At 36.2% G+C, this 27,998-nt stretch overlaps 1 protein-coding gene across 6 annotated transcripts in view; it reads left to right on the top strand.

Moving 5' to 3' along the window:
* The window catches only part of Frmpd4 (FERM and PDZ domain containing 4), an 810,201-nt gene that overhangs the window by 706,811 nt on the left and 75,392 nt on the right, over window positions 1-27,998 (top strand). For all 6 annotated transcript variants that reach the window (XM_058572590.1, XM_058572588.1, XM_058572587.1 and 3 more), the window contains one exon: window positions 3,697-3,799. In XM_058572590.1, coding sequence (XP_058428573.1) covers window positions 3,697-3,799 — 103 coding nt within the window. The remainder of the gene's footprint in view (window positions 1-3,696; window positions 3,800-27,998) is intronic.

The raw sequence follows: 27,998 nt of genomic DNA, 5'->3' as shown, positions 1-27,998 counted from the left end.
GAGGCTGGCACCCAACAAGACTGCAGCCTGGAGCTAAGTATAGCCTGATTTTCACTTTGAAGCAGAACTTCTCAGCTGACCCTGGCCTAAATCAGCCAGTCTATGGGTATCCTAAAGTCCCACAAGCATGAGAAGAAATGATTATTGGACACCTACTGAGTTTTGGAGTGCTTTGTTATACAGAAGATGCTGACTAATACAAATCTCTCAAATTCTATATGATAATTATTAGATTTATCTCAATCATTCATATTAGAGTATACAGATGTTCCACTACCAACCCAGTTGAATACAACAGACTGTGATGTAATTGCCTAAAGTGGGCTGACTTTGCCTTTCTAGGAACAATGTGCTTTCATTCACTTATTATATATATTTATGTACTTATTGTAATGGACTTAAATTGGGTTTTATTTTCAGACAAAAGAAAATTCTCTGTCATTGTTCTCCAGAATTTTGCAAATTGTAACAGAATTCAATAGTAAAGTACACTTATGTGTACAGATTCTGATATTAAATTGCCCAAGTTTGACTCTGGCCTCTACCCCTTATTAGACTTTTTATCTTCCATGGTAATTCCCTGCTTTTCAGTTTGATGTAACTTCTCTATATCATCTGTATTATGGGGACCACAGTAGTATGTAACTTACAGAGCTATAGAGAGGATGCAATAAGTTAGAAGAGTGCTAAGGACATACTTATTCCATAACTGTATTATTATTATTATTGTTATTATTATCATTATCATCATCATCATTATTATTACTGAACTCTCAACTATTTGGCCAGTTGAGTCTGTCAATTATGAGAAACTCAAGTCAACTAGCGAGCTGGTATAGATTTTAGAATTTGATTAAATTTTAACTTTTTAATATTTTGACATAATATTCCCCAGGCATGCACCACAAATACAATCAACCCCTTCTGACTTGTGCTGTTAAGTATTGCTTAACACTTGAGCTTGATAAACTGAGAATTTTATTCTTAAAGTAGATTTATTGCTTTTTATTATAATAAAATAATATATGGGCTTTGTAAAAAAAAAAGAAAAACAATGTAAATAGTATATAAGTGAGAGTAAAAAAATGTCAATTCCTGCTACCAAGACATAACTGCTATTCACATAGACATAGAGAATATGTATAATAGGCATAATTCTGTAAACACAAAAACACAAATATATTATCCATTATATATTTAACATGTGTGTGTATGTATATGTGCACACATAGTTTTTTCTAAGAGGGCTCGTATTTGACATGCAATTTTATACTATTGAGATAGTTTAACATTGTTGGTAATGAGATTCTCTGAAGTTTGAGTCCTCCCAGGAGCTGTGGAGATTATAATTTTGTTTTTCACTTTTTTTGTATTGTCTCACTTTTCCCTCAACCTCTTCTCTCCCTTTCCCTCAACTCTCCTTACCTTCACTAACGTCAACTATTAGACAGTTTTGAAAAGAGTAGAAAAAAAGTGAAAACTGAGGTCAAAGAATACTACTTCCAGTCATTTGTATGAGTGAAAATGTTGGTCAAATAAGCTCTGCCTATCACAAAAATGGCTCTACTACAGTCCCAAGTGTTTTCTGTGCAGTGACCAGAATTTCTATACCTGAAAGCCCAGTCTTCAGAGTAAAAAGGATGAGACAATTATCTGAAGAGTGCCACTGTTTTATATATTGGAAAGGACTGTGTGTTATTTCACCAGAATTCTTGATTCAAGTTGCTTGATTAAATAAGAATATTTCTATTGGTTCAATATGTATGGGTCAAATGTAAGATTATGTCCTATTGATGAATGTTTTCTCATAAGACTAATTAATATCCATCCTTCAAACATCCTTTTGACCACCAGTTATTTTGAAAACTTTTCTGTATTTTATCTGCATTTGATTTCTACCCATTTTTTTTTACTGAATTAGTGTGACTGTTTGCACACAGTCCAATAGTTACAATAAGTTTGTCAAGTGATTTCTCTAGATTCCATATGTTTGCAAATACTGGAACTCAATTCCCAGATCTGTGAAATGAATATTTTCTATCACTGATATGGGTACATATTAAGGTTTCTCTACTTTCTTACTCCCCAGAAAGACAAATTTATAGTACAGTTTGAGTAACACATATGTCAAGTGCCTGTGTGGGTAGAGAACAACTGAATGGCTTCAGTTCTTTGTTCTGGGCATGAAGTGTTCATTTCAATTACTGAACAAAGTAATGGTGATATTATTTGAAAGATAACATTTCGGCTCCCTGTCACCCAGTGCCAGACTTTTGTAAAGAGAATTCAAATAATAGTGCCACATAGTACTATATCAATATTTGGAAGGTAATTGCATCTATCTAGACATGTGAGAATAATCCAAATAATTGTTTTGGGTTTTTATTTAAATACAGATTGTGCTTCACACAGATGTGGCTTTTAATTTGCCTGTTAAGAGACATGGCAGTTACCAGGTTTTGAATTGTGAGGACAAGTTCAAAAGTGACATTGACCATTTTGACAGAATTCTACAGACGCAAACTGAGATCCAGTCCTACCTTCATGCCGTTTTTTTCTACATATGTGAAACTCGGTTGTCTCACTGTATGGAAGAAATCATAATATTCAGTGAGGTATCAGGCAAAACAGCTCATTGCCAGCTACACAACAAATCAACCCACATTAATTTCCTACTCCCTCATTGGAAACCTAACTGAAAGAAAAACAGCCTCTGACTTCCAGAAGCTCTCAGAGGCCCTCATAGCTGGGCCTGGCTTATTCTGTTGAACATGAACAGTGTCACCAAATATCACCAGACAGGGCCATTCTGGCTCTGATGAACCAAGACAAAAACAAGACTCCTTGTACTGATATGTGAGTACAGACACAAACATCCAAGCACAGTCCAAACCACAAGCATGACCAACTATGACCCTCTGTCAGCTGATATGAATGACTGTTGTTAATCAATCATAACCTAGTTCTGCTTCCTTCATCTTACCTGGCAGGCAATTATTAAGATGTTCATCACAGAATCACTTCTGCTTTCCATTAGCTGCTGATCCAAGGACAGCACCCCACTTCCTTGAACCTGCCCCAACAGCACCTAACACAAAGTCAAATCTTCTAATAAGTCCTTTCTAACACCCTATGATTGAGATGCCTTGTGATTTCCCACAAAGTGCTATCTCCCTACTCAAAATGAGCAAATAAATACAATGTTGTTTAAATCCAGTTGTGCCCAGGTTGTTGGCAGCTTTGGCTGCAGGCAACACAGCTATTTGGCTACCTGTTGGGAAACTACCTTCTTCTAAAAACCTTGATACTCATAAGCCTTTTGACCAGCAGCATTAACAGCTGCTGAGAACCTGGGAGAAATGCATGATCTCATCCTGCACCCTTGTACGGTAACATGATCCACAAGTCATTCATAAGCATATTAAAGTGTGCGAAGTGCTGGGAACCTAAGTCTCCATCTGGCCCATGAAGTTTTTAGAAAATGTGGATGCATGAGTCTCACTGCAAAAGTTTCTGATTTAATTGGTCAGGATGTAGCTTATGATCTCAGACTTATCCAAAGAACACCCAGGTGTGATTGGGTTTTGTCTTGGCTGATGTCGCCACCTGCTCACAGTGAATCATAATGGATAGAGGGGATTTTGGATGGCTTGCCAATGTTCTTCTCAACTGGACTTTACTCTTGTGTGTTTTCAGGTGGCCCCTCAGAAGGCAAACTGATCCCAGGAGATCAGATTGTAATGATTAATGATGAGCCAGTCAGTGCTGCACCCAGGGAGCGGGTCATTGACCTGGTCAGGTAGGTGACTCATTTACTTCATCCTGTCATGAAGGCTGCTACACAGCTCTGAGGCCTCATTTGGAAATGCAAGAGATTCCTATGGACTTATTTATATCAGAAACACCAGATTACATATGCACTTTATTAAAAATGCTGGTGATACTAATATAAAAACACATGCTCCATTAGCACAGAATGCTTAATTGTCCACTCTCTTAACATTGAGGATCCGCATGTTTCTGCTCAAATTTTTATTACTCCTATTTCGATTTCTACATCCAAAGGTTGCATATTTTTCTTCCAGAATTACTAACACGTTGATTTTTTTTCATAATCAGGGAGATCAACATGCAATGCCTAAATTCAGCATTAAATGATGATGAGTAATTTTATATACATAATTCCATGGATACACAAACATACACATACAGTTCACTGATTTTTCATACTTGACTGATTCATTACTGAATTTTGAGATTATCAGCTGAGGCAAAAGAATAATTAGGATAATTAGGTCAAAGCTACAAAAGGTAAAGAAATGTGTTTGGTTTATTAGTTCAGTTTTATTGTGGATATAAGTAGTTTGTTATGTGGTATTCTTAATTGGGCACCAAAAATGTGTTTTGAGTGATTTAAAAATATTAGCAAAAAATTCCTTTAAAACCTCACTGGAGTTGCACTTTGTCAGTGAATTTAGAGCAAGAGAAGTCTATAAATTTTCCAATGAAGATGGTCCTATCATATGAACAGATCTACTTATGCTACGGGGGTGTTGAGGTATAAGAAGGTGTGGCATTTGTCTTTTATAAACTGATCTTTTCAAGCAAGATTAGAGTGGAAGCTAAAGCTATCAGAACACTTGAAACTGAATATTTATGATCTAATATGTATGCTCACTCATAGCAAAAAGTACCTCTGTACTTTGGGAAAAACGTTAAGTGGAGTATTTTTAGGGTGTTCTGCAGAAATTTTCTTGCCCAAACTCAGGATAGTTTCTACTTCACAAAGTAGTCATGGATGATCAAGCATACTTGGCCTTCGCCCACTCTGAATGTGCTGGTGACTTGATCTGGGACTTCCTAGCTTCCTGAAATATGAGAAATAAATTTATATTATTTATAAGTTACCCAGTCTAGGGTACTTTTTATAAGCAACCCAAAGGGAGTAAGATAGTCACTCTAGTCAGGACCTGATATAATGGAACCTTCTCAGTTGGCTTGAAAGTTTGTGCCTATACTCAAAGGGTATCCAGATCTCCAAAGGATGCTATCACATAGGAAAAAGCACTGGGACTTAAGTTATATTCACCTTGCATCAGGAATAAGACTTGGGAATCGTTCCAATTTCTGAAGACTGGAAATACAAGAACAGGAAAAGATTTTGGATTTGAGAGCCTTTGGGAAGGAGTTGTAGTGTGACTATTTAGGGTCACTTCCATCTTGAGAGGTATGTGGGTGTCAGCAGGGACACTCCTCATCCAGGCAGGCTCTGAGCCTTTTGTTGGCTTGCATCCTGAAGTGCCATGTTTGGGCCTAATGGCAGAAGTCACATTTTGTTTTTCCCTAGGCACACACCTCTGTGATCAGTCCTATTGATTTCTGTGCTAGGAGAATGATAGAAGAAATAATATATCTGAGTTTGGGTTTGCTGTGACTGAATTGCCTGCTGCAGGACAGGATGCAGAAAAGCTATCTAAAAGTGTGATCATTTCCTAGCAATCTTACCTGGGGCACTTAGAAAGATGTTTTCTTTTTTTTTTCTTCAAGAATTTTTCTTTTCCTTCTGGTTTAACACATTGTGAAAGAAAATGGCATCTCTGAAAACAAAGCATTCCCTATAGGACTTTATATGTAATGGAATAAATGAACCAATTAAAAGAGGGGATGGCAAGTAGCTCAAGTCCAAATCCAGCCTGCCACAAGTTTTTTCAAAGCCTGTGAGCCAAGAACAGCTTTTACCATTTTTAAAAGTAAGAAAAAATATAAGAATGATATTTTGTGACACATAAATCATTTGAAGTTCAAGTTTCAGAATTCATAAATATAGTTTCACCCATTCATTTACATATCATCTAAGGATGCTTTCTCCCTATAATAGCAGAATTGAGAAGAGACTCTGTGCCCTACAAAATATAAAATACTATCAGGACCTCTAGAAAAAAAAATGCCAACACTTAGAGAATAATCTAATTATATTGTATTTTCTTTGGTTAAGCCTAATGAAGACCAAAACCCCAAATAATATATATAGAGAATTTCTCTCATAATGAAGTTTTGATTATTGTACAATTTCCAAATGTTTGATAAAGTGATGGTGGTGTTTTAAATGGACTGAAATTGAGAACATGCATGCTTTCCATATTCTTTTATAGCCATGCCCTGAAAGTTCTGTTTGAGAAGTGTTCTTCTAATAACAAAGACATATGGAGACCCTTGTGATATTGTATAAGATATTAATAGCAAAAAAGGAGAGTTAGTAGGTGAGGGGACCCTGGTGAGGAAAATCACACAAACGTGGCTTTTTTCCTCAGTAGTAGCTTTGGAAGCATAGCCTCTTGTTCCTATCTCCTTTCTTTTCTTTGTTCTCCCTGATGAAAAGTCAGGTCACTGGGGAGAATTGTAAGAAAATGACCCGACCAGAACTAGAGAGAATGGAATAAACTCAGGGCAGCTGAGGCTTACAATTTCCTATGCCAACAGAAACAAAAGCCAAGGAATGACAAAAAGAAACAAGAATAACTTCTTAACCCACACAAAGTCTTTAACTGGTAGAAGCATGAGATATATTGATCCAATGAATAATTTTTTGTTCTTTCCTTATTCTTTCTCCAAGTTTGAAGGGTTTTTCCCTTGTGCTTGGTCTTGATATTCCAAGGTGCAAAGAACAAGAAAATATGCTTTTTTATCATTCATGAAGCCATAAAATCCCTACCCATTTGTCCACTTGTTGTGGTTTAGATATGAGGTACCCCCCAAAAGCTCCTGTGTTAACATGCAAAACTGTTAATGATTGAAATGTGAAAGCTGTAACTTAATCAGTCCATGTTAGTTGGAAAGGACTCACTGGGTTGTAACTGTAGGCAGGTGGGGCATGGCTGGAAGAGGTGGGAAACTTAGAGCATGCCCTGGAATGGTTTATCTTCCCTGTGTCCCCTTCTCCTTCTCTCTGCTCCATGGCCACTTAGAGAAGAGTAGCTTTCTTTCTCCATGCCCTTCCAACATGATGCTGTGTATCAACTCAGAGTCAACCAACCATGAACTGAACTTCTGAGACCATGAGATCAAGATAAACTTTTCCTTCTCTCAATAATTCTTGCCAGGTATTTTTGTCACAGCAACCTAAAATACCACCTTCCTCACCTCAAGACACCAGTAAAAACAAATAGTTGACAAGGCTCAAAGGATTCCATGATGACCAAGAGGCAATCTTCTTCAAGGGACCTAAATTCACTTTTGCTATCTATTATCACACTATTCCACCCATCCCAGTATGAATTTGCCAGTAGAACCATAATCTAGGACAGGAAGCTGAAAGCCATCCTCAGTTTTCCTTTGCTTCATTTTCTATATCTAACAGTCCACCCTTCTGTACATCCACCTGTGCACTTATTGAGAAATTTCAACTCAGTGAAAGACAGAAATTTGAAATGAGTCTATTTTTCTCCTCCATTGCCTTTAGTAAGGAACTATTATATTCTTCTTTCCTGTACACTGACACCATCTAACGCAGAACCTATATATTCTTTCACTTGCTAAAGTCCAGTTTGAAACTCCAACTTTATGCCATTTAATTTTTATCCCCTCCTTTCTCTACAAGTCAGATTCAACCCAATGACTGCAGAGTGGGGGTGGGAGTTAAATCTGCTAAATTTTCCTTCACCACCTCCTATTTGAACATCATAAATGTTACAGTTTACATTTTAAATGCCCCCCAAATGCTCATACTAAATTTTTTGTCCTCTGCCTATGGCACTATTAGAAGGTCAGACCTAGGGGAAGGAAGTTAGGTCACTGGAGACATGCCTTTGAAGATAATTTTTTCTTGCCTATTCCTCTCTCTTTGCTTCCTGACTACAAGGATCCTCTCTACCATGTGCTCCTGTCATGATATACTGTGCCACCCCAAGTCCAAAGCAATGGGGCCAGGCACCCATGGACTGAAACCTCTGAAATCATGAGCCAAAATAAATCTTTCCTTTTAAAGTCCCCCCTCAAAAGTATCATCACAGTGACAGAAACCTGACTAAGACAATGAGATACTACAGGACAAAAAAATGTCTTTCTCTTCTCAAGGACCAGCTCCTCAATGGTGGAAGTTGAGTGGGGAAATCAGAGAAACTATTTTCTGTTAGGGCCCTCTCTTGGTAGACTGTGTTGCTCCTCAAATTAACACTGGCTGCTGACTCCCTTCATGTTGCTGGTACCTACATGTTGGCTATCTTATGAATTTCAAATATGAATTTTTTGTGATATAAAGCATAGCCACTTGGAGAAGCCACCCCACTGCATAGGACCATCAATTGGAGGTCTGTCTTCAGATCTTTTCCTGTCTTACTGTTAGTTTTCCTGATCAAATCTCCTGGCTAAGGTATTTGCAAGACCAGCTACTCAAGGTACCTAATTGTCCTTTTCACAGAAAACAAAAAGTAAAGTTTCACCAGGTCACAGCCATTTTGCCAACCCCATGATTCTGTCTCACATTCTTTCCTAGTCTTGTTTGTAAAGACTGAGGAAGTAGAGGATATGAGATAGAGGGTGGTGGATGGAATTAGCAGAGCACATCATGCCTCCTCTTAGAAAGTTTTGGGGGATCCAATTAATTGTAGCTCATTTTAGAATGTAATATGAGTGTTTCTTTGCAGATATCTCATGGATATATGACAAAGACACAGTTTAAATGAAGAATATAGCTTGATGTTATAGAATCAATTGACCCAAATTTTATTTTTTTTTACATCCCCAACACTTTTTTATATTTTATTTATTTTTTTTTATTTTTTTTTATTGTTGGTTGTTCAAAACATTACATAGTTCTTGATATATCATCTTTCACACTTTGCTTCAAGTGGGTTATGAACTCCCATTTTTAGCCCATATACAGATTGCAGAATCACATCAATTACACATCCATTGATTTACATATTGCCAAGGAGAGTAACTAAGAACAGAGTAGGGACGAAGAGCATGACCCAAATTTTAAATTCCATGAGAATAGAGTCCTTGTCCATGTTGCTCCCTGCTGTTACCCAGGATAATACCTGGATTATAGGAGGTCCTTGATAAAAAAAAAAAAAATTATAAAATGGCTCTGAAGAATACTCTTTGAAAACTATGGACTTATATGGGTTCATCCAAGTTTTCCTTCACCTATAAATTCTATAAATCTTAATATCCACTAATGAATCCATGCCTCAGAAAACGTTTATTTTATTTCACTTCTTTATCAAACATTTTTATGTTCTTCTATATATAGGACATAGAGCCAGGCACTGGTTATACTAGCATCAATGAAACAGATCTCAGCCTTCAGAGAACTTACATTCAAGGCTACTATGAATAATGACTTCAACTAAAGTTGTCCTGAAAACAGACAAGCCTCCACATTGAAAACACAGAAGAACTGCAATTTTCAAAGAATTTTTCTAGTGATAAACATAGACATAGGCTTGATACTATAGAAATGATAAACATGTAATCCTAAAACATGTTCTCTTTTAATCTCAGAACAATAAATTTATCTTTATAAAAGTAATGAGGTACTTTACTTTAACCAAACAAATCTAAAGTAATGAGGTACTTTATTTTAACCAAATAAATTTAATTACAATGTCACAGTGCTAACCAATACCTTCAAACTCATTAAGACAAAAATTTGAAATAGTGTTTTGTTCTCATTAATGAAAATATTTAGACATTAGAAAACTTTCCTGTGCTTTCTGATAAATGTAGTCATATGTCTTCCATAATGTGTAGTAACCTAAAATTTTAGCTCTTGTAAAATAATTCCCTTTTTACTGGGCTCCTCAGCCAATATGTGTTTTAATGTCTATATCTTACACAAGATAAATGCCCCTTCTGGTTAATAAAGTATCCCATTCCCTAAGCCACTAAGGAAATTCAGAAAAACACTCATCATTTTAATAACACTGTAAAATTCTCTCTTTAAAAATTGGCATCCCTTTGCTTGCCTAAGTGGTTTAGTCTTGTTTTGTTCTTTTTTCTCCAATGCAGTATTTTCTCATGGATCATTTTTTTTTTGTTTCCAGATACATTTACATTTCTTTGTGGATTATTTTCCTTATCATTTGGTTGTTTGACTATAGACATTTATTATTTTTTCTTTAGAAAATTAAAGAGTTTCTTGGAGACCAATTTACTGCTATAGTAACCACATTTTTTATGCAATCTCAAAAAGAGCTATAATTGCTGCACTGAAATTAGATGAGTTCCGTTCATTTCATAGTTCTCTAAGTTGTTAATTCTAACTCATACTTTGTAGTGGTTGAGGAGAAAAATCTTTGAAGAATCCATGCTCTTTGCAAATCACTATATCCTTCTTTAGAAGAATCTAAGGGTAATTTTCTTTGGCTTTTCACAATTAGACAAATTAACTTAAAAACAATCTCCCACATTTTATTGTTTAAAAGTACACAGTATAATTGCTCATAGAAACATTATGAATCATGCCTTAAACCCCCTGGCTAGCCAACTCAATTAAATTCATTGCACATCAACAGTTTTTAAGCAAAAACTATGTAGCTCATGTAAGGCATACTAAGCATGTGTAAATAGATATATAAGGCATGATTCCTGCCCTCATGGAAGAGACTTCTTATTTATTACACTATATTTGTGATTGTACAGAGCTGATGAGGAGGATACTACTTGGTAGAAAAGTTTGGTGGGGGGTGGATAGATGGGTTAAAGAATGCAGTGATGATGGCAAAGAATAGCCCTCAATACTGAATGGAAGGGCAGGTGTTTATATGGGAAAGGGGTTGTAAAATAGATTATTCCTTTGTTCCTGGAAATCTCAAACCTTCCTAATAAATACTCACTTTCCAACCTGCAGATATGGAAAATCTATTGTCTTAGTGGCTGTCCTGAACCACAAAACCTCAATTTTTTTTGTTCTGCAAGGCAGCAATATAAGTGTACTGGCTTTCATTAGACTGGGTACATTTGCCTTTTGGGATTAAAGATCACTTTGTGAATCTAATAAACGCCATGGACTCCACCCTCCACCCAGAAAAACTCATGTATACAAAGTTCTGCATACAACATAAGGATGTTCCTCAACGCCCCACCCCCTGAAGCTAGTCCCATTTTTATCACCCTGGCAGCAGACTCTTTTTTAATACTGTCTTCCTTCCTCCACCTTCCCCAGTACCAGAAGGTCACATTGAAGAGCCAAGCACATAACCAACTCAGTCTTAACCTTTCCAACACAGTGGAAGTAGAGTTGTATATTCCATAATAAATACAAAGGTCATACTACAGACTATTCTCCCCTCTACCATCCTTTGTTATATGGATGCTAACCAACGCTCCCTCTGCTTTCTCTCCCTCTGCTTTCTCTGCTAATCTAATGGATGAGTGGTACTATAGCTATGGCCATTTATAGGCAAAAAGTTGCCCATGTTTTCCAGATGTCACTCCTTCTATACTAATATCCTTGAATTGAAGAGCTTTTCCAGGGAGCAGTAGAGCTCTTCCAGTAAGAAAGTAACTGTAATGAGAAATAATAATGGGTGGCAACTTAATGACAATAGCAAGGTGGAAGAATGAGAAGTGCCTTCTTGGTATTTCTCACAGAAACAACAATTTGGCAATCATTTGTGGACAAAAGTACATTCTGAGGAGCACTGGATTCCAGAATGAGGGTTGTAAAACACTTGTGGAGCCCAGGACCAAGGAGGACAATTTTTAAAAGGCAGAACCAAATACATTCAGGTGGCAGGCCTGACTCTCTGGCATATTAAATCCTTACATGGTAGCCTTAGCAAATGGCACATCTATAATTGGGCTCTATAATCTGAGTCTTATCTCATGTGACCCATATATACACAATCCATTTTTGTTATACAAAAATAGCTTTTCTCCTATTCCAGGTTTGTCAAACAATTACCTTGATTTTAATAGGGAGTGCTCAGGAATAGGGAGTACTCAGTGTTGCAGACAGTGGGAGATTGGCAAGACTATTAAGAAAAAAAAAGAATATTTGGAGCGATCCCTCTAAAAATTAGATCTCAGAACATCTGTCTTTTTATCAGTCCCTCCTCATCAGGATTATAATGGAAAGTCAAATCACATCATGTTCTAGGAGCATTGTATCTACAGAAGAGTACATTAAGAAGGTCACCTTCCTGCCTAATTTCAGCTGGACTTAGGTGAAGTACAGTGCTGCTTAGTAAAATAACAAAGTGAAGAACATCTATGGAATATCCAGCCCATAAAATATGCATGGTGATGTATAATATAATAAGGCCTTATTAAAAAGTAAGACCAGCAAGCAATTTCAGTGAAAACACAAAAGAAACAGCTTTGTGGTATGCTGACACTGTAAATTTTGGTCTCAACTAATACACACTTGCAATGTAGATGTTTTCTGACAATTGTGAATTACAGAGCCTGGAAAGAAAGAGATCACCAATTCCAGAAAATGGAAAATGTGACAAAATTCTAATAAGGATAAAGTAGAAAAAGGGATTTAAGTTTATAGTTCATAAAAGTTATAAGGACATATAATGATGAAAATTAATAAGAAAATGGCTTCACTCAGATTATTTTAATGTGCCTAGATTTTGTTAATGACCATCTCCCACTCACTCATTAAATCTCTTCATTATTATAGATGCTTTTATGCAACTCGTGTGGAAAATGAATGTTGATGTTTGAAGAACCAGAACAAATTTAAACTAGGCATGTTTTCAGTGATCTCATATGGTTGACACTACTGAATATCTTAACACCTTACATATATTAAGAAAAAAAGGAGATAATTATTGGACCTATGCCATGTTCTGTTATATTTTGGAACTACAAATTTATGGATGATTACCTGCCCTTTCTCTAAGTAGCTGAAAAGGCAAAAGAAACAATGATTATTTTGGTGAAGATGCACATTTTTTCCCTATAGTCAGAGCATGCCTATAACCAAAGTATAAGCTTCATTCCTGAAAGAAGTTTAATAGGAGGGTCTCAGGAACTCAGAGCCAGAACCCCAGTTTTACAGGTAACACAGTGAGTGGTTGTGGTGGGAAAGACTCACAGGCCACATGCTCTGATGTGTAAGAAGTATCTCATTTTTATCTATTATCTATAATAATCCAATATTTATTTCAAATCCTCATTCCAGCATAGGATCAGTTCATCCCATTTTCTTCAGTGCTAAATCTGCATTTAGTGGGTTTGGTTTAATAAAAGGAGGTATTAAACAAAATGAAGTGTATTTTCTCCTGAGTGGCATCATCCATCTCACCAACATTCACCAAGTTATCTTTGTGCTCATCTGATGTGTCTTTGATCACTCACATAGGCATGGAGACATTGTGCCATCCCTTGTTTCACCACTGACAATCCTTCCTTAGCCATTTCACTGCCATCTTGGGTGCATTTGTCACTTCTAAGCCACATTGAGACAGCATAATATCCGGGACTTAATCCATCCAGAATCTTGTCACATTCTCAGATTTCTGACTAGGAAAAGTCAAAGGTTGCCATGCTCTTTCATTTCACAAGGCTATCTGGGGGTTCCCAATTAGTTCTTCCTGAAAAATCAGCTCTTAAAAGCCAGGGAACATGACTGCCTTACCACCTACACCTGCAAGTCTTTGCCTTTTTGCTTGCTCTTAAGAGTTACCATATTTCCCTCATCTCTAGAATAGACCCTTTTATGGAGAATAGTACATTTAACTCTTATTTATTGGATATTTTCCTAGCTTTATCAAGAGTTTCTAGAACCTAGATATTCCTATACTTTCTTCTGTAACAATGCTGTGCTGAGGCAGTAAGTGTTGATTAATGGTCTAACTGTCCAAATGGGCAAAGAAATAGAAACGCTCAAGCACAGAAAAATAAAAAGAGGGGCATGGGATTGAAAGACAACTTTGGTGAGTATTTCAAATATCATCCTGCTATATATTCCTATAGAAATCAGGAAAATATCAATCCTACCTCTGCAATGCATGGACTATGTGTGATCTTAGACAAAGAACTTAATGTATATAATCCTCAGTTACTTCATCTATACAATGAAGGCCTACCTATAAATTTATATAAAGAATTAGTAAACTGCAGTGAATAAAGCTTTTAGCAGAGCATGAACACAGAATCACCTCTTAATAAATCTGAATTATTATTGTCTTTATCAAAGTTGTCATCAGCTTCATCTCCATTCCTAAATGATAGTGAGAAAATTGCTTCAGTCTCAGGATCTTAGTCTCTTAGTCTATAAAAGTGACTAAGAGGGCTGGGGATATAGCTCAGTTGGTAGAGTACCTTCCACACATGCACAAAGCCCTGGGTTCAATCCCCAGCACCACACACACACACACACACACACACACAAAGTGACTAAGATTTCTCACTTCTCAGCCTTTGTCTAAGGATAAAATGAGATAATGTATGTGAGAGCACTTTGTGACTTGTAGTCAGTTAGGTCCTATGAGAGGCTGTCATTATTGCTCTTGAAATTGCAAGGTAGGGGGCTTGAGCAGAAACATAGGTACCCAATCAAAGCAAAGAGAGGAATCTAGGCAGAAATCTAGACTTTTAGGATGAAGGAATGATTAAAAAGGCCTAAGATAGGATTTGCAAAGGTGCCCAGGGCTCATACTTGAGGTGTTAGAAACCAGAATTTGGTGATGAGCTTGACTTTGGGGACCATGTAGGTATGCAGAAGTGTAACAGCATGGTGACAAATAAAAGGGATCTCAGTGTTCTGTTATATGGGTGAAGGGGTATGGAAAGATTCAGGGCTATTGACATGTGCCCTGCTAGGGTTGAAATTAGGTTAGGAATGACCTAAATCAGGGATCAACAGACCTTTCTCTGTAAAGGATCAGATAGTAAATATTTGAAGATTTGCAAGCCATATGGTCTCTGCCACAAAAGCTCAGTTCTGCCATTGTAGCACAAAAACCAGCCTTGGATGATACATAAATAAATGGTTGTGGCTTTATTCCAATAAAATTTTATTTACAAAAACAGGAAGGTAAGAGGAACAGATTTATCCCATAGGCCTTATTTGCTGACCTCTGCCCTAAACCACTGAAACTTAGAGTAACCTGACTTGAAGATAATAGGACATAAAAACAGAGAATGAAGCAGAGGATTTTTACTAGAAATAATAATAAAGATAAAGCAAATATTGCTTCATCTCAGGTTACCTAAAATTTATTTTATAAAGTACAGAGACAGGATAAAATGATAAGAAAGCAAATAAATAAATAAATATCTTAGATTTTTCTTATGGCCCACTTATCCTCCCTAAAAAGAAAAGTGTTTCCAAAGTTTTAACCACTGAGAAGTATATACACCTTTATTATAATCTACACCACACCGTGTTATCAATTGAAAATTTGTTTTTCTTTGTCACAATTCTGTGTTTTTCTTAATGAAAAGGACCAATATTAGGGCAATACCAGCTGTTAACAAACCCAAAACTAGGCAAAAGTTCAATCACAATAGGAGATTGTCAATAACAAATAGTCCATAATGAATGTTCCTGATAGATGGACATCTCTCCCTCAGAGTGTAGTACAAAGGCTCAACTCAGATTCTCTCCATCGTGTGGCTCTGATATCTTTAACATATAGCTTCCAGTTTGTCCCTGTCGAACTGGGGAAGAGGAAGAGAATACAAGGACACATGGAAGGGTTTCGTGGAAGGACTATACAGCATTTCCACTCCCCTTCCATTGGCAAGAAGCCAGCCAGTGGATGAATCTAACTGCTCATGAAGCTAAATGTATTCTAACTGAGTGCCCAGGCAGTGGTGGGAGCAGGTTTGCCAAGTACGTAACCAGGCTCTAAACTGATCCTGTTTTATTTATTATGTTTGCCTTCATGCCTACTCCAATGCTCAGCATGAAATTGGAAAGGAATAAATGTTTACAGAAAGAATCATTGAATGTAAAACTACTCACCTTGAAAAAGATTACTATAACTTATTTTATCATTTTTGGAATCAAATCTAAATGAATTTATCAACTTTTCAGCCATTATACCTGAAGTAGGCCCATTGCTTGTCTTGTGTTTGTGCATGTCTTGATTTTAGCCTTGATATAACATATGTTCTAAACATCTCTATCACTTCATCATTGTCATTCGTTATATGATCTCCATCTGCCTCACTTTTACTAGCTCCATTGTTCTCAACCTCTTCAAATCACTTTAGGCTCCGTTTATGAAATGAAGTGTTTGATAAGATGTTCAAATCATCATTCTGGAATTAAGCTGCTCTCATACTGCCTTAATCCAGTGTCAGATCATACACCTGGCATAACCAGAGTAACATGTATGTCCACTGAACTCTAATTTTGCATTAAACTCAGTAACCTGTCTTCTCCCTGGGAAACTGCAGTGTTTCTTGGCCTTTAGTGTGGGGTTTTAAGGATTATTTATTGCCTTATGTATGTCATTTACATGTGAACTTGCAGATAAACATCCTTCTTCTCTCTGAACCAGTTTCCATATTATAATCTCCTCACACCCCGTATTGTTATGATGGGGGAGCTTGGAAGAGACTTGCATCTTGGAGAGAAAAAAATGAGGTTCTACACCCTGAATTTCCCAACCAGCTCTGTCAATTTAGACATATAACAGCTTCAGAGTCTTCATCCTCCAAATGGTTGGAGGAAGCATTATAGACATTCTATGAGAGACCATTCTTCAGTGTACATATCTGCTTTAAATGGAAGGACATTTTACATCTGTGACCCTATTCACTAAACTCTTGGTGGTACTCTCCAATTATTGGGAAGGCCTCTACCCCATTGAGAATGACTGGAGATGATTGTTGCATGATTTTTCCAGCTTAAGCATACCATGATTGATAGTAGACACATCTCCATTTTTACTAAAAAGGATAAAGTTTTCATTTCCTAGAGATAAATGGCTCCCTGGTGAATGGGACTGTTCAAAGATGGCAGAATATCCAGGAGCTGTTGAAAAGATAGGAGGGAGTTAATGAGGCAATTCCTGTCCTTTTTCCCAAGCATTGGAGCAGGGAGCAGGAGGTAGCAATAATCAATATCTGCCTTCTCCCTGCTGGGAACCCAGATGGTGAAATATCAGAGACTACCATGTTTACAAACTAAATGGTAAGACAGTGGATTTTAGTTATAAATGGGATCTATAAAATGTATTGGCTTGTAAGTCTGCAGGATGAGGCAGGAGAGTATTCTTTGAACAAACAGGGATTTTGTACTCCCTTGCTACTCCTTTGCTAGCTTGTTTTCTCATGCAGTCAGAAGCTGCTGAAAGAGGTACTTGAACTAAATTCTTTAAAAATGAGAAAAGGAAGCAGCCATCATTTATTAAACTCTCCTCTGGGCAACGTAGACCAACTCCTTGCACATCTCTCTGAGTGGGGGTAATTGGCCTCATTTACAGTTGAAGAAACAGAATTAGATAAGTGCTGACTATGTATGGGTCTCTATACTATGCTACTAATTCTGAAATTTGCTCAAACTCAGTTGAGCAATATTTGATGGGGTCAGAAGGTAAGCCTAATATGTGACTGTATATGTACTTTCTGTTGACTTCATTTTTTAAAATTTCTGGTGATACCAAGGATTGAACCTGAGCCTCACACATAGTAGGTAAATAGTCTACCACTGAGTTACATCTCCAGCCTTTAATTTTTTAAAAATTTTGAGTTGAGATCTTGCTAAGTTATAGAGGCTGGTCTTGGGCTTTTGATCTTCCTGCTTCAGCCTCTGGAGTACCTGGGATACTGGTGTACTCTACCATGTCTTGCACTTACACCATTCTGCCACTGTGGCTAAGAGGAACTTAATAGAGGGATAATAAGGGGATCTATGAGGAAATAAACTAGTCTCATCTCCAGAGGCACTTCAAGGAGAGAGAGGCTCTCAATGTGTTGTTAAAGGCCTAAATTAACTTCCAGTTGTGCCCTTCCAGGGACCTTTGACAATAAATGGGTAAGTATGAAGTTACTGGTAGAGATTAATCACCAGAAGACCCTTCCTGGATGTAAGAGCTGAGTAACTTTCCTAGGAAACACATATGTCCCAGACAAGGAGAAAAGTCTCCCAGATTGAACTGTAGTTTTCACTCACCTACTAGACATAAACTGAGAGTAGAGGTGTATTATTTAAAAAAGTAAAGAAACAGTATACTTTGTATAACTAGTTTATGAAGTAAAAATTCTGTATATTATGTAGTTTTTTTTTCAATGTGGATAAAATGCAGAAGCATGGAAAGTAAGGACTTCCTTTAATGCCCCTTTCTACTCTACAGTTTATTTTTATTCCACATACACAAGAGCTTATATCTATCAAATTGGTCTTATTACAAATAAGACTTCACTTATATTTCAACATTTTTGCTTATTAGTATTCTGAATATTTTAAATCAGTCCTTATTATATGCATCAAATTATATACCACCATGTAGTAGACATTAAAAAGCAGTTAATAAGTCATTTTATAACAACATAAAAAATAAAAGATAGACTCATTTCTCTAGTTAGAGAGGTATAAAATGTTAGCCAGAAAGGTACACAAACTGTACATCTTGTCATTAGACAGAAACAATTGCAATATACAATTATTCCAAGTAAGATTTCAGTTTTATATCAATATCTTTGCTTTTTAAAAAAAAAGTTTATTTCAAACTTTAAAAACTAAAGGGAAACTTGTTACCAATTCTAGGACCCAGAAACAAAAAGATTTGTTATTTTTCCTGTATGTCAGGACTTATCACTGTTAAACATCCTTCTTTCCCTTTTAGCTCCCTGTTGCTGTTCTATTTATACTTTTATTAACAAAACAGTCCACATCTCTGTGTCTAACAAACGGGATTGCTTTGTGGACTGAGCATTCTTGGATTCTTTAAGAAGCATGTCAGAGCTAAATTTTCATCACATGCTCTAAAACTCTACCCCAGGGTGTTTTCGTTTATATTTAATGTTAAGTCAAGGATATTAGAGGTGGAACAGGCTGTTCTTCATTGAATACAATCAACAGTATCAGCTCACTCTGAATTCCAGAAATAATGTTTGGAATGTTCTTTCTTGTAGAGCACTTCAGGGTACCTGGGTAACTTGGAGCTTGATAATTTTAAAATTGAATAACCAAATACAATAACAAAGGAAACCTCTCTTGGGATTTATAATAAAAAATATAAAGTTTTGGGAACACTTCTAAAAGTGCAAAACATTTTTAGAAAACATGTTTCTTGCCCCCTTTAATTTCCTGCATGTATTATGTTTCTTAAGCACAATAAGCCATGATTTTCATTATTTGACAAAGTAATGCAATATGTAGGAGGCCCTTAAAAGTAGCCTTCCCCTGTAATTTGTTTTCTTTTCTCCATAAAGTCTTTCTCATTGGGCTCTCAGATATACAGTATGTCTCAAAAGTAGATTAGCTGTGACTAGTAAGAGCCTTTCAAGCTGATGTAAAAGAGACACCATTTCAAAATGGCTTAAGCAAAAGAGCAATTTACCGGCTAGCAGAACTAAAAACAATGTGAGGTGGAGCTGTTGAGGCACAGGAAATTTAGATATCGAACACAATGTGTCAGGAAGGCTTTGTCCTCCATTGGCTCAGATCACTTTCCAGTGTTGGCCATTTTTCCAGGATATATCTCTCCAAGGAGTGTTAAGATTGTGCAAGATCTCTGGATTGGTGTGCTACCAAGAAGATGAAAGACCACCATTTTCCAGTCAATCCAATCAGCCTTCCCAAACAGAGCTTTCATTAGCTGAGTATGAGGACTGAAAAAATCACTGCCACCCAGAGGGTGGAACATGTTCCCCAGAGAATCAGAATGAAGAGAACTGGCTCACATGATCACAAAGACAGAAAAACTCCACAATAGGTCATCTGCAAGATGGTAAGCCAGAAAATCTGTAGCCTTGTTCAGTTCAAGAAGCCAGAAGCCTCAGAACCAAGAAAAGGGCATAGTTTCCAGTCCGAGGCCAAAGGCCTCTGAGTCCCTAGAAGGTTGCTGGTGTACGTTCCAGAGTCCAAAGACAAAAGAATCTGAAGACTGATGTCCTAAGGCAACAGGAGAAGAAAACATATACTCCTTTAGAAGGAGATCCAGAGACAGAGAGAAAATTCTTTCTTTCTTGTTTCATCTGGGTTCTCTGGAAATACCCTTCCAGATACACTTACAAATAGTGGCTTACCAGTTCTTACCCCAGTCAAGTTGATACCCAAAATTAACTATTACAGGCAGCCAGGTCCAGATCTCACGCCTGCCCCTAGAAGGAATGATGGGGTTTGACCCACTGGGATTTTCAATATCTAAGCATCATCGTGGAAGTTAGTTTTGCAAAGGAAATCTCATGGCCATTATTAAAAGAATGAACTGAGTCATAGTCAAAACAAAGGAAATTTCTGCCACTACAAATGGTCATTTGAGACTATAGGTTGCTCTAGAAACATTTCATTATGGATAATTGTTGACAGAATCATAAGTATAGAGAACAGTGAGGTCACCTCATGTTCCAATCACCCAGCTTCAAAAATCATCAACTTGTGACCATATACCATACTCCATATACCATACTTAAGTGATACTGAAGTAGACCCCAGACATCACATCATTTCATCTATAAATAATTCAGTGCATGTCTCTAAAGGATAAGAATTCTTTATAAAAAATAAAACCCACGGGGTAAAAATGGGAGTTCATATCCCACTTGAATCAAATGTGTGAAATATGATATGTCAAGAACTATGTAATGTTTTGAACAACCAACAATAAAAATTAAAAAAATAAATAAATAAATAAATAAATAAAACCCCATGTTACCATTATATCATACAAATTAATACAAATTAATAAGTTATCAAATATTCAGTTTTCAAATTTCCTCTATGGTTTCATAAAATAATTTATTATTACAGTATATTTAAGTCAAGATCCAAATAAAGTCTATATAATGTGATTTGTTGATATGACTTTTAAGACTATGTTAATTTATAGTTTTTCTTTCCATCCCTATTATTGCCTTTCAAGCTGAACACTTTATATTGTTTGTAAAAAATCATTGTTTTATAGAGATTATTTTTTAGAGCCTGAATTTTGCTAATTACATCTTTTAGTGTTATTTCACATATTCTTCTGTCTTCCCATATTTCTTGTAAGAGTTAAATGCATTGCCTTCTGGAAGATGCTGTGTATTTTTATCCTCAAGAGATATATGATAACTGAGTGTCTCTTTTATTTATATAAGCAGCTATTGATACTCTTTGCCAGCATCTGTTAATTCATTAGTGATTGCAAAAGAGTGATTATCTAATTCCATCATTTATTCTTTAATTATTAACTGAATAACTATTTGAAGAACAAATACTTGACTCTGTCACTTTATTTGCCAGTTTCCAAAACAATGTACTGCAAAAATGGCATTGCCAAAGAAGAAGAAAAATGTTTTTGCAAAGTATCATTATAATAAATGTAATAAATGCATGGATTCAAGTATATTGGATATCATATACTCATTAAAGCTCAACTTGTCACATCTTTGGTAAGCAGAAGCCTATTCAAGTAGGCTGTTGAGTTCTTTCACTGTAACCCAAATCATCTTTGTTAATGTCTTGGCTTTTTTATATGAAAGATGCTCAAGATTCAATTTATATGTTTATTGCCCCAAATCTGGAATCAGTAATTTCTCCAAGGATCCCTGATCCCTTTTAGTGGGAAATGGTATTTAGGAATCAGGATGCTAGTGTGTACATTGATAAGGAGAGAACTATGATATTTGTGTACATTGTTTGAAGATAAAATGTATCATAATATCATACTGATGTGACTGATTCAATTTTAGGACAAAGAGTTTTTATGTAACCTCACCTATATTAAATATTATCTATATGTTCTCAAACTCCTCTCAGTGACACTGCCATAATCTTTCAATTTTATCCCATACTACCCACACAACAGTCCCCAAACAGCAACACTACTGAAAATAACCTGATTACTAAACACATTATAAGATATTTGTATTGTAGTTCTCTTTGGCATTATGGCATATCCCACAAGGATATTCAAGTTACTCTTTCAAAATCACTTGGGATAATTCCTCTGTGTGTTACTATGCCACTATCTAGATTCACAACTGTAATAATTTCATTTTACATAGAATTCTTGGATATAGCTTTCTAATTTAATTTTGTTTTTAAAATTATATGTAACTATAATCATTCCACCAAGTGGATATGTATGTTCTTTATTTCATTTTACATGCAACGTTTAGCAAATACTTTTAAAATTTTAACTGGGTTTTAGAATTATGTGTATGTACATGATTCCTAAGTCAAATCTGCAAAATGTACATTCAAACAAGTATAGATTCTTTCCTTTTTCTCTCCACTCTATTTTCTCCCCAGTACACAATACTTATTTTTAAATTTTATTTAATAGATCATTCTTCCTTTGTATTTTTTGTTTTGATTTTTGGTTCCTGGGATTGAACCCATAGCCTCATGCTAAATATGAGTTTTACCACTGAGATACACCCTCCAAGACCATTTTCTATTATTTAATATGGTAATCTAATCCCTCACCATTCTTAGAAATAGTGGCAGACTAGACACACTTTTATTCAAGTTGATTTTTTCACTTTACTGTATATCTTAGCTCCCACTGTGTTATGTTTTTATACACTTATGGAAAAAATATGGGTAGGTAAGATTATGTGTGTACTTACGTATGTATGTATCCTTTTTAGAAATTTGGAAAAATGTATATTTTTATTCTAATGGTTGTCAATATATGAATGCCTTTATATAATGGCTTAAATTCCCTGATATATATATATATATATATATATATATATATATCCGCCTTTTCTTCCCCTAGCTATTGTCAATTGGTTTACTACTATGAACATTATTGAAATTTGCTGAGTAATCCCTTCTTAACTCTTTTTTAACCTTTTTTTTAATTTTAATTTTCATTTCATGCTGAGAATCAAGCCCAGTGCTTCACATGTGCAAGGCAAGTGCTCTACCACTGAGCTACAACTCCAGCCCATCTTCTTAACTCTTTTTGCTCTCTTTCTGAACATTTGACTTGAACTAGTCTCTTCATTCCCAATTAGTATTATTAATATTGCTACATATAAGTCAAGGAGTTACCTAACTGATTTTCTCAAACTTTATTATTTCTCCTTCATTTGTTGATAGATAATGCCCACATTGTCACAATAGACCACCCAAGACAAGGGTGCTGCTTGTCTCCTGTAGAGCATTAGCCACTCTTCCACTTCTATGGCTATTATACTGAGTATTATAGATGTCTGCATTTCATTCTCTTGCGGATTCCAGGATAAGAATTTCCTATCTCTTATGAGAGACTATCAGCAATTTAGGAGTTTCCGAGTCTTGGAATCATTAGAAGCTGCTTTCCCTCCCCTTCATTTCATCCCACATAGAGTCAGGGTTTGATTCCATCAGCTCATACTTTGGTGTTCATGGGAATATCTCACCACCTAGTTTTGCTGGTATTGTCCATAGGTTTTGACTGCTACCCTAGTAGCTTTCTCTTTCTCTTCTTCTTCCTCTCTCCTCCTCTTCCTTCTTCTCTCTATTGTAGTACTGGGGATTTAACCCAGGCATGCTCTACCACTGAGCTTCATCCCCAGCCCATTTTATTCTTTGTGACTAGATGGCACTAAGTTACTGAAGCTGCCCTTGAACTTATGATCCTCCTCCCAAGTTGCTAAAATTACAGATATGGTCACTGTGCCTGGTTGCTTCCTATCTTTTTAAGAGAGTGCTCAAAGAAATTGAAAAGTATTTTTTCAATTTCCCATCATCATGCAGTAGGTACAGATTTTTTCAAAAAGTTTTGATCTGAATAATTAGTTACAAATATTCAGTCTCTCTTATGATCATTTTGTACCTTAAATATCCAGCACTCTAGCAGACGACATAAGCAAGTGGTAATTCTCACAAGCTTATATATGACTTGATTGTAAATCAACAAACAATCATCTCTTATGGAATAATAAAACTTACCTATTCCATTGAAACAAAGCAATTTTTGTTTCATTGAAAGCAAATATGATGTACATATGATTTGTTTTAAACATTGAGAATTTTATACTTGTGGACATTAAACAAAACCTAGATAAAAAAGTTCTTGTGAAGTAAAGTGTCTACTTATAGGGTAATGTGAAATAATATTTGATCTATTAGAGGCCTTGTCTCTGCCAGTATTATTTCATTCTGTAATTTCTTCAGTGATTAATATATGTGAGTAAAGAGTGTACTTCACCTTCTCAAAATAAGAGGTTCATAGAAATGGTCTTCTTCATTTTAAAAGTGAGGATGCAGAAGCTCAACGATGTGTAGTATTTTCCCAGAGTTATGTAGCCAGTAAATAGCAGAGCCCAGAATCAAAGGTGACAAGTGAGAAGATGAACTGGAAACCATTGTTCTAGATCACGTGAAAACCATGCAGCAACGTTTTCAACACACACACACAAATTCTAGCAATTACTATTGGAGAAGAAAACTTAAGACTTCAATTGTTTAAAGGATAGTAAGAAGAGGAGGGGAAGAGGAAGGCAGTTGAAGGGCTTATATACTCTTACCATTAAAATTCAATAGATTTGATTTTTTTCTTCCAAGTTTTATAAGCTGTAATTCAGAGAGGCACCAGGGTGGTATCTGCCCACCTCTAGATTGAAAAAGAAACATAGAATCAAGGCTATTTTAGGCATCTGTCAAGCTGTAATTACCTCTATGCTCAGAAATCTTTATGTAAGACTAATGCAGATTGGCATTTCTTTGGTTTAAAAGAACATTTCCAGTCATCCTTTTAATAGAATGATCCTTATTAATGATGGTTATTTCAATATATTTTGATATAGGCAAAATGTTCCCAGTATGGCCTTGACATGGGAGATTATATTTGTAATCTGGTGTATTTCTTATTTATTTATGATCTCCAAATATTTCTTGGAATTTTCTTCCCCTACTCTTCCTAGTTCAGAAGTTGTTGAATGAATGGCATTGAGTTAAGCTTTTCAAGTAAGCTAGGCATGTTTACAATCAAGTTTATGTATACTTTCTGCAAAATATTTGCCCAAATTATGACCACAAAAGGTGGGATTGAAATTATAATCTATAAAGAGAATGCCAAATTTTCATCATTAAGCACTTATTCACTGTCTTAGGTTCAGCTCACCCTGAGATGAGGATCCATAAACCATGAGAGGGAGAGGTATTGTGTTTATAAGATTGTCACAGGTTAGGGAATGCCCTTTGGCTTACTGTGCCAGCTCCATGTGTTCAGGCAAAACAGACTGAGTACCTTGAGTGTATTTCTTTTCTTTTCTTCCTTTTTTGTGGTGCTGAGGATTGAACCCATGACCTTTTGCATGCAAGACAAGAACTCTACCAAATAAGCTGTATCCCCACCCCAAGTGTATTTCTTGAACACAGAACTGAGCATGGGTGCTGCATGCTAAGAAAGAGAACATCCTGGATCAGTCTGTGTGTTATCTACTGACTGCACCTGGTGCTTATGCTCTGTTCCTTGCATGTGCCTTTTTCCTCCTGTGGCCATCAGGACATGCTGGAGTCCTCAAGAATATTTTAAGTAAACAAGGTACCTGAGAAGCTCAAGTTCTTTCATTTTCCAGACAATTACCAAATCAAAAATTGGAGACTACCTATACCTAAGTTCAATGTTTGTTTCTAGTCAAACATTTCATATTCACTGAGAATTATCTCTAGAGAAAGGTCTTGAGAGTGAATTAATTTAACTAGAAAAAAGATAGTTGCTGTAAAAAGGACAGTATGCTTTTTTAATCTTTAACTCAAATTATAAATATACAACCAAAGTAGTCTGAATGTTTTGAGTGTTCTGATCATCAGCCTCTGCAATATTATTTGAAAGAATGAATGGTGTCTTTAAGAAATTATCCTATCTGTTAAGACTATATCTAGGGCTGGTGTTGTGGTTCAGCGGTAGAGCACTCGCCTGGCTCATGCAAGGCCCTGGGTTCAATCCCCAGCACCACATAAAAATAAATAAAATAAAGGTATTGTGTCCAACTACAACTAAAAAATAAATAAAAAACAAGTCACAGAAATCCTACTTTTTAAAAAAAAAGATTATATCTATATAAAAGAAATTCAAACACAAAGAAAATGTCTGAGTCTTAGGTACGTCTTTGGGGTGTTTGGCATATTTAATCATCATGGCAATCCTCTAAAGCAAGTACAATCATGCATTTCTTAATGCTGGAGACGTCTTCTGAGAAATGCATCATTAAGTTATTAATGATGATTTTGTCATTATGCAAATATCATAGAGTATAATTACATAAACTAAGACAGTTCAGACACCACTTAGTGAAATAATCTTATGTGACCAATGTCGTATACATAGTCCATTGTTGACCAAAATATCATTATATAGCACATGGCTGCATTGTTAGTCCTGTTTTAGTTATGACAAAATTAAGGCTCAAAGAGATGAAATGTATCCATTGTGTATTTATTAGACAGTGCCTATGTGCTAGGCATGATGAGCCCATGATTAGGAGAGGTGAGTAAATAAGTTAAGACGATTAGAGTTCTGTGTTTTAAAGTCCTGGGTCCTGCCTTAGAAACTAAGTCTTCATGCTTTTTCAATGAACTTCATGGTCTCTCACAGGATTATCACATGGGTTACACTCTTAATGAACACAAAACGACCAACACTAAATTTTCTCACTTCCAATATTTGGAGCAGTTTCATAATGGGCCACAAACAAATAGTCAAAATTGTCTATTTTAGGCAGACATGCTTGCAATTGTGTTGCCTTGTCTTTACATTTTATGAAGTTTGTGTATAATTTGTATTATGCATAAGCTAAATTTGAGCTCTTTTTTTCAAAGAAGCAAATATTTCAGACCATTGATTAAACTCTTTCAAATGTAAATTAAACATGTACTGCCTTATGTTATGCAAAGGCATCTTTGTGGACATACAATACAAGGCTTAAAATAGTTGTGGGCTGTTGCTATGACCATAACATCTGGCAGCTGTGAAGGGTCCACCCACCCACATTTCTTAGGTCCTGATTTGAAATGAGGAGATTCCAGTGTTGTTAGCCGTAGACTGGACAGAGTGGCTCTGAGGGCCCCAAGGCTGAACAAGACCTTCTGCTTAGGTTTACCTTCCCATCTAGGTAGCTGAGAGGGCAGAAAGAGGTTTCTCCTAGTGACCCCACTACTCCATCCAGAGTGAATGCAATATCAAGCCACAGGTTACAGACCACCCCAACACAAGTCTTCTTAAGCATCAGCCCCAGCCCAAATCCTGGCACAACTTAGAAACTACAGGACAACCCAACTAGCCAGTTTTCAAATTCAAGCTCCAAGTACCACACACATATAATCATTTCTGGGGATTTATATGGAGGGCATTTATTCCTATTCTTAACAGATAGCAATTGGTCTACACAAATACATTGCATGTGAATAACAGAAAAACATATAGAGTGGGTTGTTAAATATGCAAATTGACTATTTCACCTGTTTTTTTCCAGAATTCCCCCAACAGTTTTATGGGGCATATGCTATTTCACCACTTCTGTTTGGTTTCCTTGCTTTGTTTTTTAGTCAGCTTTTTTGCTTCTGTGTCTAAAATACCTTACAAGAACAATTAGAGGAAGAAATGTTTACTTGGGGGCTTATGGTTTCAGAGGTCTCAGTCCATAGAGGGCCAACTCCATTTATGGGAGCCTGCGGTGAGGCAGAACATCATAGTAGAACAGTGTGATGGAGGAAAGCAGGTCAGGACATGGCCACCAAGAAGCATAGGGGGGTACTATGTTCCTCCCTAATAACAAAATGTATACCCCAAAGGCATACCCCCAATGACCTACCTCCTCCAGCCATAACCTGCCTGCCTACAGTTAGCTCCCAGTTAATCCGTATCAGGGGATTAACATGCTGATTATGTTAAGACTCTCACAACCCATTCATTTCGCCTCAAAACTTTCTTGCATTAGCT

This window comes from Marmota monax, unplaced genomic scaffold, assembly GCF_021218885.2.
Source record: "Marmota monax isolate L192 unplaced genomic scaffold, Marmota_monax_Labrador192_F-V1.1 WCK01_AAM20220418_F8-fsc00089, whole genome shotgun sequence".
NCBI lineage: Eukaryota > Metazoa > Chordata > Mammalia > Rodentia > Sciuridae > Marmota > Marmota monax.
The sequence above is the reverse complement of the archived record's forward strand: the minus strand, read 5'-3'. Positions and strand labels throughout refer to the sequence as shown.